The sequence below is a fragment of the Drosophila navojoa genome, chromosome 2, assembly GCF_054131105.1.
Source record: "Drosophila navojoa isolate 15081-1374.11 chromosome 2, UAZ_NAV_1.0, whole genome shotgun sequence".
In the NCBI taxonomy this organism is placed as follows: Eukaryota; Metazoa; Arthropoda; class Insecta; order Diptera; family Drosophilidae; genus Drosophila; species Drosophila navojoa.
In genome coordinates this window covers 16,992,070-17,005,875 of record NC_142890.1, presented here as the reverse complement: position 1 = coordinate 17,005,875, position 13,806 = coordinate 16,992,070, and the positions used below count along the sequence as shown (strand labels likewise).

The 13,806-nt window shown below is 40.0% G+C and overlaps 1 protein-coding gene across 1 annotated transcript; it reads left to right on the top strand.

Annotated features, from left to right (window-relative positions):
- The first annotated feature begins 1,352 nt into the window (after positions 1–1,352).
- LOC108660199 (uncharacterized) lies at positions 1,353–1,746 on the top strand. The gene has a single exon (XM_018113518.2). The coding sequence runs from the start codon at positions 1,430–1,432 to the stop codon at positions 1,712–1,714; it is 285 nt and encodes a 94-aa protein (XP_017969007.1). The 5' UTR covers positions 1,353–1,429; the 3' UTR covers positions 1,715–1,746.
- The last annotated feature ends 12,060 nt before the right edge of the window (positions 1,747–13,806 follow it).

Genomic DNA, 13,806 nt, shown 5'->3' with positions numbered 1-13,806 from the left:
TTATAGTTGTGGTAATCCAATATGCTTTTGCTTGCCGCCTTATCATTGATCATTCTGGGCATTTCCAGCGATAAACATAAATTTGTTTTTACCTCCCCAGCACAACAACTGTCCAGCTTCCGCAATAAAACTTAAAGAGCAACAACAGTTCACACCTGTTTGATTTGAAGAAGCAGAGATTTTATAGCATATGCTCTATTCTATTAATTAGCACTATTTATGAAAGCTCAAGAACGTTTGTTCAGCACTTTAAATTCTATTTTAATATGATTATTAATTAATATACATATTTCTAGTTGAATGAAAAAATTAAATAAATTAAATTAAATAATTTAAAATATTTTCCAAAAACTTTTAATTTATTATTTTTAATATTATTATTAATTTTTTTATTTTACTTATTTATTTTATTTTTTTAAATCCATAGTTTTCAATCTATTCGAGCTACCCAATGACGTCAGTTAAAACTGCCCGCAATATCCATATGAAATGGCCTTTGTCCCAGATCTGTTTTGCTAGATGATTCTCCACCCGAATTTGAATAAACTGTGCACATAAAATTTGCTTAGAAATTTCCATTCGATTATTATTTATAGCGCCAATCAATGTCATATATATTTTAAACAGTATTCGAACTTATTTACATTTACGAAACTTAATATTCGAAGAACGGGTTAGGGGCTTGGCGTAAACGGGGACAAAGCTGCCTCAGAATCGGTTAACAATCAATAAAATGATATCAGAATGGAAACTTCTCAGCTCTGTACATTAATATACATTAGTATATAACAAATTTAGTTAATTAAATAATATATATCATGCCTATTGACAGTTGAGAAATTACCACCCGACAACTTACAAAAAAATCCCCTAAAATTACCAACCAAAAAAAGATCTAGATATCTATATATACCATATATACCATATATATTTTATATATGTATATATAGACATCTATCACATTAGAATGTATTTGGTGTTTTTGATTATGGGCTAGTTTGCATAATCCGAAAAGAAATCAAATATAAATATCAGCTCATTGACTTGGGGCACTGTCTTTAAAACGAAATCGAGCTCAAACTCGTTTTTTTCTTTCGAACTCATCTATTTCGTCACAATGCTTGTCAAAACTAAAATCACAAAAAACCGCAAAGATTAAGTGGATTGTTTTTGTTTTTATTTATTTATTTATTATTATTTTTTATTATTGTTGTTGTGGAGTTAAGTAAAAAACAAGTTTTTTCTTGTTTTTATTTTTTGGTAAACAGTTTGGGGGAATTCTTTGTAGATTGTTCTTGAATTTCATTAATATCGAGGCGATAAACGATAGAATCGCAGCCTATAAAAGCGTATACTAGCCCAATGTCTAGACACAGTTCGATCTTTCAATTTGTCTCAAACACAAGTTAGTCGAGAACAAAAACTTAAAATGCGTGCCGTTATCCTGTTCGCCGTCATTCTGGGAGTCCTGCTATCGCTGGCCTTTGCCGAGGACCAGGAGCAGGAGCAGCTGCGTCAGAAGCGTCAATTCGGCTTCGGCGGATACCCCTTCGGAGGCTTTGGCGGTCCTTATGGCGGCTATGGCGGCTTCGGTCGCTACGGTGGCTACGGAGGCTATGGAGGTTATGGAGGCGGCTTTGGTCGCTACGGCTATGGACACCGCTATGGCGGCTATGGCGGCTTTGGCGGATTCGGAGGTCCCTTCTACGGTTAAACTGTGCATTGAATAAACGAAGACTGAGCGAAGTTGAAAGTGTTTTTTACTCAATCTAGTGTACGAAAATAGCAGCTGCTAATTAGATTAGTGAGTTTCGATCTCTCGAAAGTGAAATTCTCCATTTGGCTGGCCAAACTTGACCTCGCCCGTGGGCTGCAGCTGACCCGGTTTCGGCTGTGCGTGCCTGTTGCCGCGGTGTCTGCTCCAGAATATGTTTAAAAATAAATAACAGCAAATCTCCATTTATTTATTAATCTCTGGCTGCAGTCCGTCCCCGGCCGCGCTGCCTGCTAATTAGTTGATTTTTGTCCGCCGTCTGTTTGTTTATGTTCCAGAGCTGTCACAAGTCGGCAGCTTCTATTTTTTGTGTTTTTTTTAGAAACCATTTGCAGACACGACAGACCATCAACCAGAGTGCTGGAGAGGGCATGCATGAGTGTGTGTGTGTGTGTGTGTGTCTCTGTGTGAGTGGGAGTCCTCTGTCTTTCTGCAATTATCACGTACGATTGTCATAATTATCATTTGAATTTATATTAGATGACCTTTGGCTCTCAGCTCCCCCTCTCCAGCTCTCTTACTCCCTCTGACTGTGTCTGTCTGTCACCTTTGTTTGTTATTTCTGTGATGCTCTGCCAGCAACTGCGAGCTGCGGTTCCCCCAAACAAAATACGTATTTAAATGAATTTGTTTGTTGCTTCAAGTAAACAGCGTGTTCCGCATAAATTACCTTTGAGCTAAACCCTAATGACCTAAACCACACACACACACATAGACAATTTTCATATACGCATTTCCCCTGCCCTTAATACATACATTTATAAATATTCGATATATATTTGCATGTCTGATCGATCCGAACACAGAGCTTGTAAAGTCAAATCTATATTCTCTGCAGAGAAAACTCGATATCTTCAATATCAATTCCCTTTCCTCGCATATACATATAAATATATATCAATTGTCAAGCTCCCATTCCCAATTGCTGCCTGTATTCCCAGCCAATCTGGTTCACTCAAATAGAGACAGTTTGGCAATTAAATTCGCAGCATATGCGTTAAGCCCGAGCCACGCACAAATTATGCCCATCAATGGGCCGAATATCTGCTGATTAGATTAACGACGTATTAATCCCGCTAATAAACATAAAAATCAACGCAAATAAAAGTACCGCAAGCGGCAAGAGCCAAGCCCTAACCCAAACCCGAGTTGAGTCGCGCATATTAATTTCTGCGTCAATTCGGGCGTTCTATATGCTCTAGATGGTTATCAAGTTGCCCTGTGTGGCATATGGGTGCTTGTGCCCGGATTCGTAGTCATATTGCTGCCTTGTTGTGGCAACATGAAGCGAATGGGCGTGCCGCTGGCCCTGTTTTGGCTATTGTTTAATTGTCAATAGACATCGGCTTCTATCAATATCATAAAAGCTAATATTTTGCGGTTGGCTGGTCGAGGCAGGAGTAGCAGGAGTTGACTTGTGGGCATAAATAACCGCAAGCATCTACCCCACATTAATCCCACCGGATATGCTCAATCAAAGCTCAAAGTATGCGTGAGGTGTGAGCAGGGGGTGGTCGGCTCGAACCTGTCGACTTCCTTGTGCTATTGGGGGTTGCTTGTCGCTGTTGTCATTGAATATCGTCCCATTTCATTCATCATTTTGCGCCTTTTCAACGCCAACAACAACCCTCAACTACGGCCCGGGCAGTTAGTTAAAGGTCTGAGCTCAGCCTGAACCCCAAGCCCAGTAGCCGCAACCTGACTTTCGTGCCGTGGCTTGTTTTGATATTAAAATTGCGTAATTATAATTAACCACATGTGGGTTTGAGCCACCGACGAGAAAGGGGTAGCGGGTGCGGGGTCCTGGCGGTAACGTGTCCTCCGACTGCTTCCGCTCGCCTCTCGCTCATCTGCGACGCCTTTTGTGCCGAGGTGTGCTGGCGGAAGGAAGCGAATCGGTTATGGCTGCCACAGGACTCGGCCAGGATGCGCACGCCACTCGCTGCTCCTGTGTCACGTGTGCGCTGTGCGGGCACATGGTAACCGATATGCGGATTGTCGCCCCATGGGCATCATCCATAATTTACCATACTGTCAGCCAATTGATATTGCCTTGCCCTCATCCGATTGTACCTTAGTATGTGTGTGTGTGTGTCACATGATTAAGCTAAAAAATATTAAATTTAATTAGTACAGGATTTTGGAGCTTAGGCTTTTGTGCGTGGAACACGTGTTACATTGCGGTTATTGTGTACGTAAAAAGAGAGAGGAAGAGAGGAAGAGAGAAAGAGAGAGAAAGAGCTTCAGCGAAATAATTTTACATATACCCATAAGCAATAATTGAGATTTTTATCAAATACATATATGTAAGAAAGGATTCTCACTGCGAGTAATAGGTCGAGCAATAGATGTAATCATCATCGTAAGTAAAATTAAATAAAATAATAAGCGGATAGGTTAGAGCTACCTTGATATGTCATCGTATATGCCCCAAAATATGCTCCAGTCAAAAACCTTTGAAACTTCCTATCATGCATAGAGTGAATTTCAATCCCTTTATATACATTTATATCTATAAATTTAAGAGTATTCAGTTGAAACTTTTACTTTTTGTTGAAATATAGCCAAGGCATCTACTCAAAGCCATACCGAGAGCTATTAGACGCCTAACCCACAGACCTCTAATGGTAATTAAGCATGGGAATCGAAGCTAGAAGAGAGCCGACTAGATACATATGTGGCCAATAAAATGGCTATGAAAACGAATGTGTTGGCCAGGGAGTACGAGTCGTGCATGAAATTCCAGGCGAGCACACGAATGAGAGGGAGGGTGGGGGGAGACACTGCTAGGGCAGGGCCGGGGGAAGAGATTACAAACGTGTTGCCATTAGTTAACTTCAGCTTTGATTGATTTCAATTAATCTTGGACGCGTGTAATTAATCATTGAACACTTTAATATGGTTAACAAGTCTTGACCAAGCAACGGTTAAAAAGGTTCAACGAGCCGCAGACTTCTGAGCAGCACAAGCACAAGACAACGAGACCCGAACAGAGCTCCAAACTGACAAACTGACAAACTGGCAAAGTGACGTTGGCAGAGGAGGGGGACAAGCGGCAGCGGGAACTGGGGGAGCCGAGTCTGCGGTTACCTAGGCAGCCGCCTGCACATGGTGTGCAGTGTCTAAGAAAAATGACCAAGTTTTGGAAAATGCGTTGGAGTAACGAGCCCACAAAACAGATTTTCATATGTGTTAGCCAAAAGGCAACTTGGCCAACAGAGCGCTCCGTCTCTGCAGCCCCCGACTAATTGTAGTTACACTTCGCGCCGCGTAAACGGAAAACGGCCTGCGATTGATGGCTATCAATGCGGATGACTTATGGTCCATGTCCAGCTCATTCTCAGCTCGCTTCACGTAAGTCCCTCTATGCAGCGCACTCGACCCAGTCTCAGTCTTAGTCTCAGTCACAGCCTCAGCCGAACAGACAGCTCAGACATTTTCCTGGCCAACTGCATATTGATTTTCCCATGCTCAACGCAAATAGCCATAAGCCAAGGAAATCATTGTTGCGATTAGATTTCCACTCCTAGCATTCGCCAGGCATTCGAGCTGCGTCCAATGTGTGGGTGAGCGGTGTGCCATGTGCCTCGAAGTGGAGCAAATGTGTGTGGCTAGCCTAATCCGACTTGATTGAAACTAAAGAGCACTGAATGTGCCAGAGTATAAGTGATTTTAAATGGGCTTTAAGCACGAATTGAACTGAAACTGAAATCATGATGAAATGTAAACATTATATGTACACCAAATCTGCTTAGACACTGACTGAGCTAGGAATGTCTAATTGATGGAAAGTATTATATAGTAGGAAATAGGCTAAAAATACTAATTCTTAAGTGAATTATATTGAAACATATTTATATATGAACTGTATTGCATTTCAGCTCGACTTTCATTTTTGCCAAAAATATTACCCTTCATAGATTATGCTCCACAGCAATACGGAATTCTTTCTTGTGAATACAAAGTTTTTCTATTGCAGGCATTAAATATGTGAGAGTATAAATGAAAATATTGATGACGATGTCTTGTACAATGTTTATTGATATAATAAAATATTAGCTTAGCTTTATTCTTAAATTTTGTAAAATATTATTTATTAAATTACAACAACCAGTTGATGAATATTACGAATGGCTATAAAAGGAAGTATTTCCATGAAAATATTTGTTATTTCTTAAGACTTTCTGGTTATATATTATATAGCCTATATTCTGGTTTCTGTCTAAGATGCAAGGACAAAGAAAAATCTCTTTTTTTCATATACATATGCTGTAAGAATTAAAATTTGATTTCTAATATCATTAACTGTTCTACTGAACGACCAGCTCCTGCAAAGGTTTACTCTAGAATACATACACTAAATCGATTCAAACTACTGGCTGCTAAGATTTAATCTGAAATGCATTCACTATATCTAATCAAGCAATTTTTCAGTTACCAAATCTTTGCTCTTACATAATTGGCTTTTGAGCGCCAGATACGTGCTTTAAAAAAATCAAGTACCTTTGAATATTACTCCCTCAAATGATGATCATAGCAATAATTAACGTGCCTATTTTTTCCCAAGCTTCGGAAACTCAATATAATTGACTCTTAGCCAAGATGTGATAAATAAACATTCATAAGCCATTCAAGGCTCAGTAGAGCTCTTTAGAGCTAAAGCAGTTATTTGATGCCTCTGCTGCAGCTGCTGTTGTTGTTGTTGTTGTTGTTGCAGCCACCGTTGACTGCCATAATTAAGCAGTCAAAGTCAAGCGTTGGGAGCCACACACTGGAGTGAAAAAAAAGCAGGCAGGCAAAACAAAAAGAGTCTCCAACTGGAGGCGAATGTGTTTCTGTTGTCTCGGCAGGCAGCTCTCAATCAACAATGGCAACTCATTTCACCCGCTCGTCTCATGTTTCCAGCTGGAGCTGGAAGTTTGATGAATGATCTCATCAGCGAGGTGTCGGCTACAACTCAGTCGATGATTGGGCCGCAAGTTGTGCCACAGTTGTTGCTGTTGTTGTTGTAGTTGTTGCTGCTGTTTTGCTCAATGCACTGATGAGCCTCATTTGCGGCAAAGTGTGTAAAATTTAAAATTTAATAATTAACAATTGTTTTTTAATACCGCAGCAGCAAATCTCAACCTCCAACAACAGCTCCAACAGCAACTCCAACTCCAGCTCCAACTCCAACTTCAATTCGAGCTCTCCAATTACTTTCGCCCGGGCACTTTGGTAGCTGTCAATCGGCGCATCAGTTTATCCTCAGAGGCCGAGATCTCTTTGTTACGGCTTGATTAATGATGCGAAATTATGAACTCGCTTGTTCTAAATGACGTGTGGCAAAGGCTTGGGGCAGGAATCGCTGGGGCGCTGAGCAGTCGCCGTTGTAAGTAGTTTTGTTAATCGGTTTAAGAAAAATGACTTCATTAAATTCATTAGCGCCCATGTGTGAAATGCGTTCGATTCGTCTACAATGCTTAACCTTTTCGAGCTCCTTTACATAACATAAATAGCAGTCATTATGCGACGTGGCTGGGCTCACCTTGGCTAGGCAGCTGACGTTTAAGAATCAAAAAAGAGAAGCTCATTTAGAAGTCTTGGAAGTGTAATTCATATTCTTTTACACAAGTTCTTAGTCCGAAGGCTATGCTCAGTAGAGATATGATAATATTGCATATTAACTTCAGTTTTTGGATGTCACACTCTCGAACTCTCTCTCTCTTTCTCCCTCCCTTCTCCTTCTAACTCAACCTCTGTATTTTTGTGATTTATGCTTATTGTGGAGTTTAATAAATATCAATCCATAATTTATTCCACATCACCAAGAGACAAATTGTGATTCTATAACTCATTTCCTTGCAGCTCGGTTATAAAAACTCACAGACTCTGGTTATCGAAATAGTTTTACGTCTCACCATATGAATGTGCCGAAGAGCCATAAGGAAAATGTATTTTTAAAATAGTTTTCCACAAATATAAATCGAGAAAATTGTGAGTCGTAAGTAAGAAGAAGAAACTGAGCGAATAAGAAAAGTGCAGCAGACCGCAAAGCGTTGCGCTTCATTAAAATCGGATTAAAGTCGCTCGCAAGCTGACAAATATTCAGACTGGACAAATGGTCCTTCTGGTGCGATTCCCACGCTGACCAGAAAAGGACACGGAACGCCAACAAATCTCGGCGTATGCAAAAACATTCAGATGGCAATGCGTATAAAATTGGCCCAAAATCACAATCAGAACTAAAGCAACCAAAAGCAACCCCAAGTCGAGGCGCTTAGCTCTCAGGTAGAGTGGCAGGCAGAGGAACCCTTTGGAAATATTTGTGGACAATTTCAAGAAAATCAAGCAGAAAATTTACGCAAAAAGGAAAAATTGATTGCTAGCTGACCAGTGGGTAGCGCAGCGATACCCGATGTAGGGTCCAGCCAGGGGGTTGAACTTGTCAGCGAATGCGCCGTGAGGCTTATCCTCGGCGACACAAAGGTTAATTTTCTTATAGCTCGGGGTCAGCTGGACACTCGAATCTTGAGGCATTTACCTGAGCAGCATCCGCAAAAATAGTTTGAAATTTGAATGCTCGCATCTCTTGGCCATTGTACAGCCTGCGACCTCTGACCCGGCTGCCTGTGGCCGCAATTAGGCAACATTTTTAAGGTCAAAATTTCGCATTTGAATATTTTGCATTAATTTTTTCGTATTCTTCGTCTCGCTTGCAAAATGCTCTGATTGTTGCCTGGGACTTGAAGCGCTTCTTACACACATATTTGTGTGTATGTACATTTAAGTATATGTATATGTGCTGCTGGGGTAGCTACGCCCCATTTCGAGTGACCTCTGGCACCCGATTTGAATATGTGCTAATGATTTGTGACATGTTCTGCAGTTGCAGTTCCAAGCAGTGAGCCTTTTATCGCACATGTTTAATTCATGGGGCCTTGGACAATGCACTCAGAGCACTGAGAGAGAGAGCGAGAGAAAGGCAGAGAGAGAGATAGTGATAGTATTAAACAAAGATGCACTTAGCGAAACGCTAATTAAGTCGAATATAAATGGTTAAAGTGTAATTATAATAATTAATTACAGAATTATATTATTTAAAATGGAATCAAAAATCATTTTTTACTCTATTTCTAAATTAATTTAAAAATATATTAAATTTATAAATTAAAAAAAAATGTATTATTTTCTCTAAGTGCAGCTTTGCTTTATATGGGGTTGGACTTGGGCTTGGTCGAGACACATAAATAAAATTGGGCGTTTTAGTGGCTCATACTAAAAAGGGGAGGCTCGCATGTAATTACAGCCAAGCACAGCGCACACACACACACAAACACAAGCACAGGCACACACACACACTCACTCTCGTTCAGGTGACCTTTTGACATGCGCGCTCGAAATACATTTCGAGTGGAGCACAAATACATTTGTGAGTGCGTTTTCAGTTAAACAGTTGTCATATATAGAGCTATATGTTGAGGGAGTACACACACACACATATATGGTTTCTATATATGGTATACGGCATTTCAAACCCTTAAATTTATCGCCTATCTGGTTGCATGTGCAGCATTTGATTGGGTTTAATGCATTTAACGACTTCCATATGAAAATTGCCAAGCAAATGTTATTGGTCTGCTTCTGAGTTTATTATCGAGGTTATTGTATAATTCATATAGTATATAATCTATATATATATAAAGTTATACATGTTTAAACATGTTTATTTGGATATTGCTCAAGTATGATGAAAAACTCAGAGTGATGAAAAGTACGAAAAGATTTAAATTTATATCGAGTCAATTCATAAAAGTATAACGTAAATGTATATCTAATGCCATTCTATCTAAATAAACTCAATAACATTCGAAACGTCTATCAGAGATATGTGTAATATATGATATAAAATAATAAAGAATAGAATATCTTAACAAATTTTTTCTTAGCTTTTACTCCTTCTGCATATAAATCGAGTTAGTAATATCAGACTTATACATAAGTAAAATAGATCCATTTAAGTTGCTTAATAACTACTTCGAAAGACTATAGCAGCCTATTAAATTGATAGTATTAATGTATCACTAAGGCTAAATATATATAGAATGACTCAGACATGTACATCAAATCTTTATTCTTTAAGGTTTAAGAACTGCTCAAAGTTCAAATAAATTATTCAAAGACCTCAAGAGCTAACTAGAATCTCGACTTTAAAACTAATGAAAATTTTAGCAGCGCCATGAAATAAAAATCGCAAAAGGAATTCATCAACAGGATGAGCAGACATCTCAAATATATTTAGTTGACAAAGTCTCTGTGTATGTGTATGTGTGTGTGTGTACGCGGCAGCGAATACATATTGTTCATTTGGCGACGGCGGCGGCTGTGGCTCCACTTTCCACAATGAATCATCAGGCTGAGCAGCAGCAACAACAACAACAACAACAACAACAACAGCAACAAGGGCAACAAAAAAGCGGGCTGGTTGGGTGGAGCCTTGCAGATGGCATGCTTCTGCTCGTCAGTTTAACCAGGATGACATGGCCCGGTCCATTGCGGTCCTGGACTCTGGCATTTTAGCACTTATTCATAAAGTCCTCGCGCACCCACAACTTGCCCCAAAACGTGGCAAACGAGACAAAGCAGAGAACAGAAAAGAGAAAACAACGACAAACAGAAAAAAAAGGAGACAAGCAAAAGCGACGCGAAAAGAGGAATTACTAAAAATTTATCAATGTAAAAGTTTGCAGCAAAGCGCAGTGGGCGGGGCTGGCGGGACGGTTGGGCAGTTGAGGGCGTGGCAAAAAGGAAACAAGCAACAATGTAAATTATATGCCAGTTGGCTGCTGTAAGCCAAGTTTGCCTTTGTCTGAAATCTGCATGTATATATGTGCACCTATGGGTGTGTGTGTGTGTGCGTGCATATATGAGTTGTATATGTAAGTGCACTTCCTACTCGAGTCCTTGGCGCGTATATTTCTAGCACTCCTATATCTATTTGTGCAGGCAAACTAAATGCAAACATGAAAAGCCCCTAAAAACAAGTCAAAGTTTAGAAATGTGAACCATCTGTGTATATAGAAACTGCTACTTCGGTATACTATATATAAATAGATATAGCTGTTTCGCTATATCAGCCAACTCACCCTGCTGTATGTATGCAAACCTAACTAACTTTTATACATTCGTTTAACCAATTAAATTATTCACCTTGGTATGAATATAATTTATGGAGTGAATTAAAAAGCTTAATAATTAAAATAACATATATTGGATAGTAAATTTAATAATATTATGATAGTAAAAATTATTAAGACAAAATAGTATTATGCTATATAAAATATTTTAAATTTATATATAGCAAGTATTTTCCAATTTAAAAAATAAAAAATAAATAATAAAAATATATAATTCATAAATTACTTATTTAGGCCGATAGAAATTTATAATATATCAGAAGCTTAGATCATATCAAATACATCAACAAATCCTTCAAAATAAATGTCAAAATATTATATTATTTATATATATTTTATATATTATTTTTAAAATAATTCCATTCATATGAAAATAATATTTATTAATCTAATGAATATTTGTTGATCCTAGTTTATTTATGATATGATTTTATTTGTATTTTATTGAAGAATTAAGTATTAGAAAAAATCTCTATTGAATAAAATTCAGATTAGGAATTCTTAAATTTTATTTGAGTAAAAATTTCATTAATTTTAGTCTTATCGAAACACATTTAGTTCAATCAAAAATATGTCTAGAGGTTCCACTGTGCCCGACAGTTTCTCTGATTTGTATTCTTTTTGTTTAAAGGGAACATTCAACGGGAAGGCACCTACTTTCATTCAATGAACTGCCCAGCGAAGCGCCAGCGAGCAGGAGGCAAAAAAGAGAAAAAGATTGGAAGCAAGCGGAATAATGGAACTGGCCAGTTGCCAACATGATGGCAGAAGTTGTGGGCTAGGTGCAACAAGGGGCAGCGGGTGGACAGCGGACAGCGGGCAGCGAGTGCAAAGAGGCGCTCAAATGGGGTTGTCAGTATTTAACCCAAAAGGGTGGAGGTGCTGCCTGGCTGCGCGAACTCTGCGCAGAGCCACGACCACAACAATGCATTGCCCAAGGAGCAGCGAGCAACGGGTGGGGACTGCCAAGGGTGAAGGGGTGGAGGGGACGGGGGACGGGGGCGGCAGCTGCCACACGAGTAACATACGAGGCACTAACAAGAGGTGCCGAGAACCACGAGATTAGGTTCAAAGGCAGGACGCTTACCATAAAAAAAAGGAGAATGGAAAGTAAAAAAAAAAAAACAGCTGCAGGATGTGCTGAGCTCCCGCCTGGCCCCCCCATTTGGCAGCAGCCACTGAAATCCAATTGAATTAGACTTTAATGGGCGCCAGAGAGAGACATCTAGCGGTGTTAATAAAAAGCAAACTCAACATTTCTAGCTGCTGCCACTTGGCGCTGCTCTCCCTTTTTACGCTGCCTTGTTCTTCTCTTTTTCTTTTTTTTTCCGCTGTTGTTTTTGTTTTGTTTTTAGAGAGCGCCAACAACAAGCGAATTCCGATACAGTTAATGATAAGCCAGTCGCGTGCAAGCGAGACAGCTGCGTGCCGGTGCGAGCGAGACGCAATGCTAACGAGGGCGTTGCCAGGCATTGAGTGGAGAGCGCGATTGAGAGCGACCGAGCGTGTGTGTGTGTGTGTGTGTGAGTGGAAGTGAGTGTGACTCGGCGAAACTTGACGAAACATTGAGTGAGTGTGAGTGCGAGTGTGAGTGCGTGTGCTTATTGGAAACACAGCGAGCACTTCGAATTGGCACTCGACTTATTAGCAGCTGCCTGCGGCCCCTTGCGCCTTTACCAACTCAGTTCGCTGATCATCCAATTGTACATTTGCTCCGCATGCCCAGCCCCAAGTGCAAGGCATGCAACGGGTTAGGGGTGGCCCACTACATTTGGCCCCTCAACTGGGTCGAGACTTATTTCTGTCTGTCTTCTTCTTCTCTCCTTTCAATATATTTTTGCTGCACTTGCAACTTCTTCAGTGCTGCCCCCCCCCGAGTGCCCCCTCGGTCCACAGGCCGCTGCTCGCGTGCCTAAAAATTGTTTAGGCCTCTTCGACATTTAAATCTTTTTCAATTTCTACGCTCTTTGCGTGCAAATCGCTGCAAAATGTTAATGCTGGGGAAAACAATTTATGTTGGCGTCTCTAATTGTGCAAGCCCGTTGGGGCTAGGGGCAGGTGCCACATGTGGCATCGCCTACGGCCTCTCGTTAAAATCAAATTAAAATATGATTTCATGTTTTGGCACTTTTCAAGTGTATCCAATTGCGTGTCGTGACACGTAACTGGAGTCCAACCAGAGCACACGCCTCATCCAATTAGCATCGAATATTATTCTAATTTTATTAACACACATGCAGTCAAGGGGCTTCCCCCTAAGTAACGGCAAATGGGGTAGAAAATATGAAAAACTAAAATATGGAAAGCACAAATGAATTTTCACTTTGGGCCCACTTTAAAGAGCAACTCCCAACTATTGGAAACTCTAGCAAAAGTTTACTTGGCTTATCTCTGGGCACAGCCAATGGCAGCTCCAATATCTATACATACACACATACATATATACACGCATATATATCTCACATATCGGCCATTACTTTAAAGCTGAGCAGAGATAAGCAAACGACAAAATGTGGAGCACGACGCACTTTAATCAACCAACCAGAAAACTTTTCGACTCAAATTTTGTGTGCATATGTATATTCACATGTTTGTATATTTGTGTTCTTTTTTTCGGGTAGGTGGAGCTCATTTTAAAGTTAGTTTTTTTCTGCTAAAAAAAGCGGATTTCGGCTGCAAATAGATAAGAAACCTAACGGTAAAGCAACTAACAGATGCGCCAACTACAAAACTAATAAGAAAATGCTAACAGAAACAAGTTCTTGTTGGACGCCCAACAAATCAAATGAGCGCGAGAGCCGGCCACAAAATGCACTCACAGAGAGTGAGAGAGAGTCGGAGAAGGAGAGTGAGTGA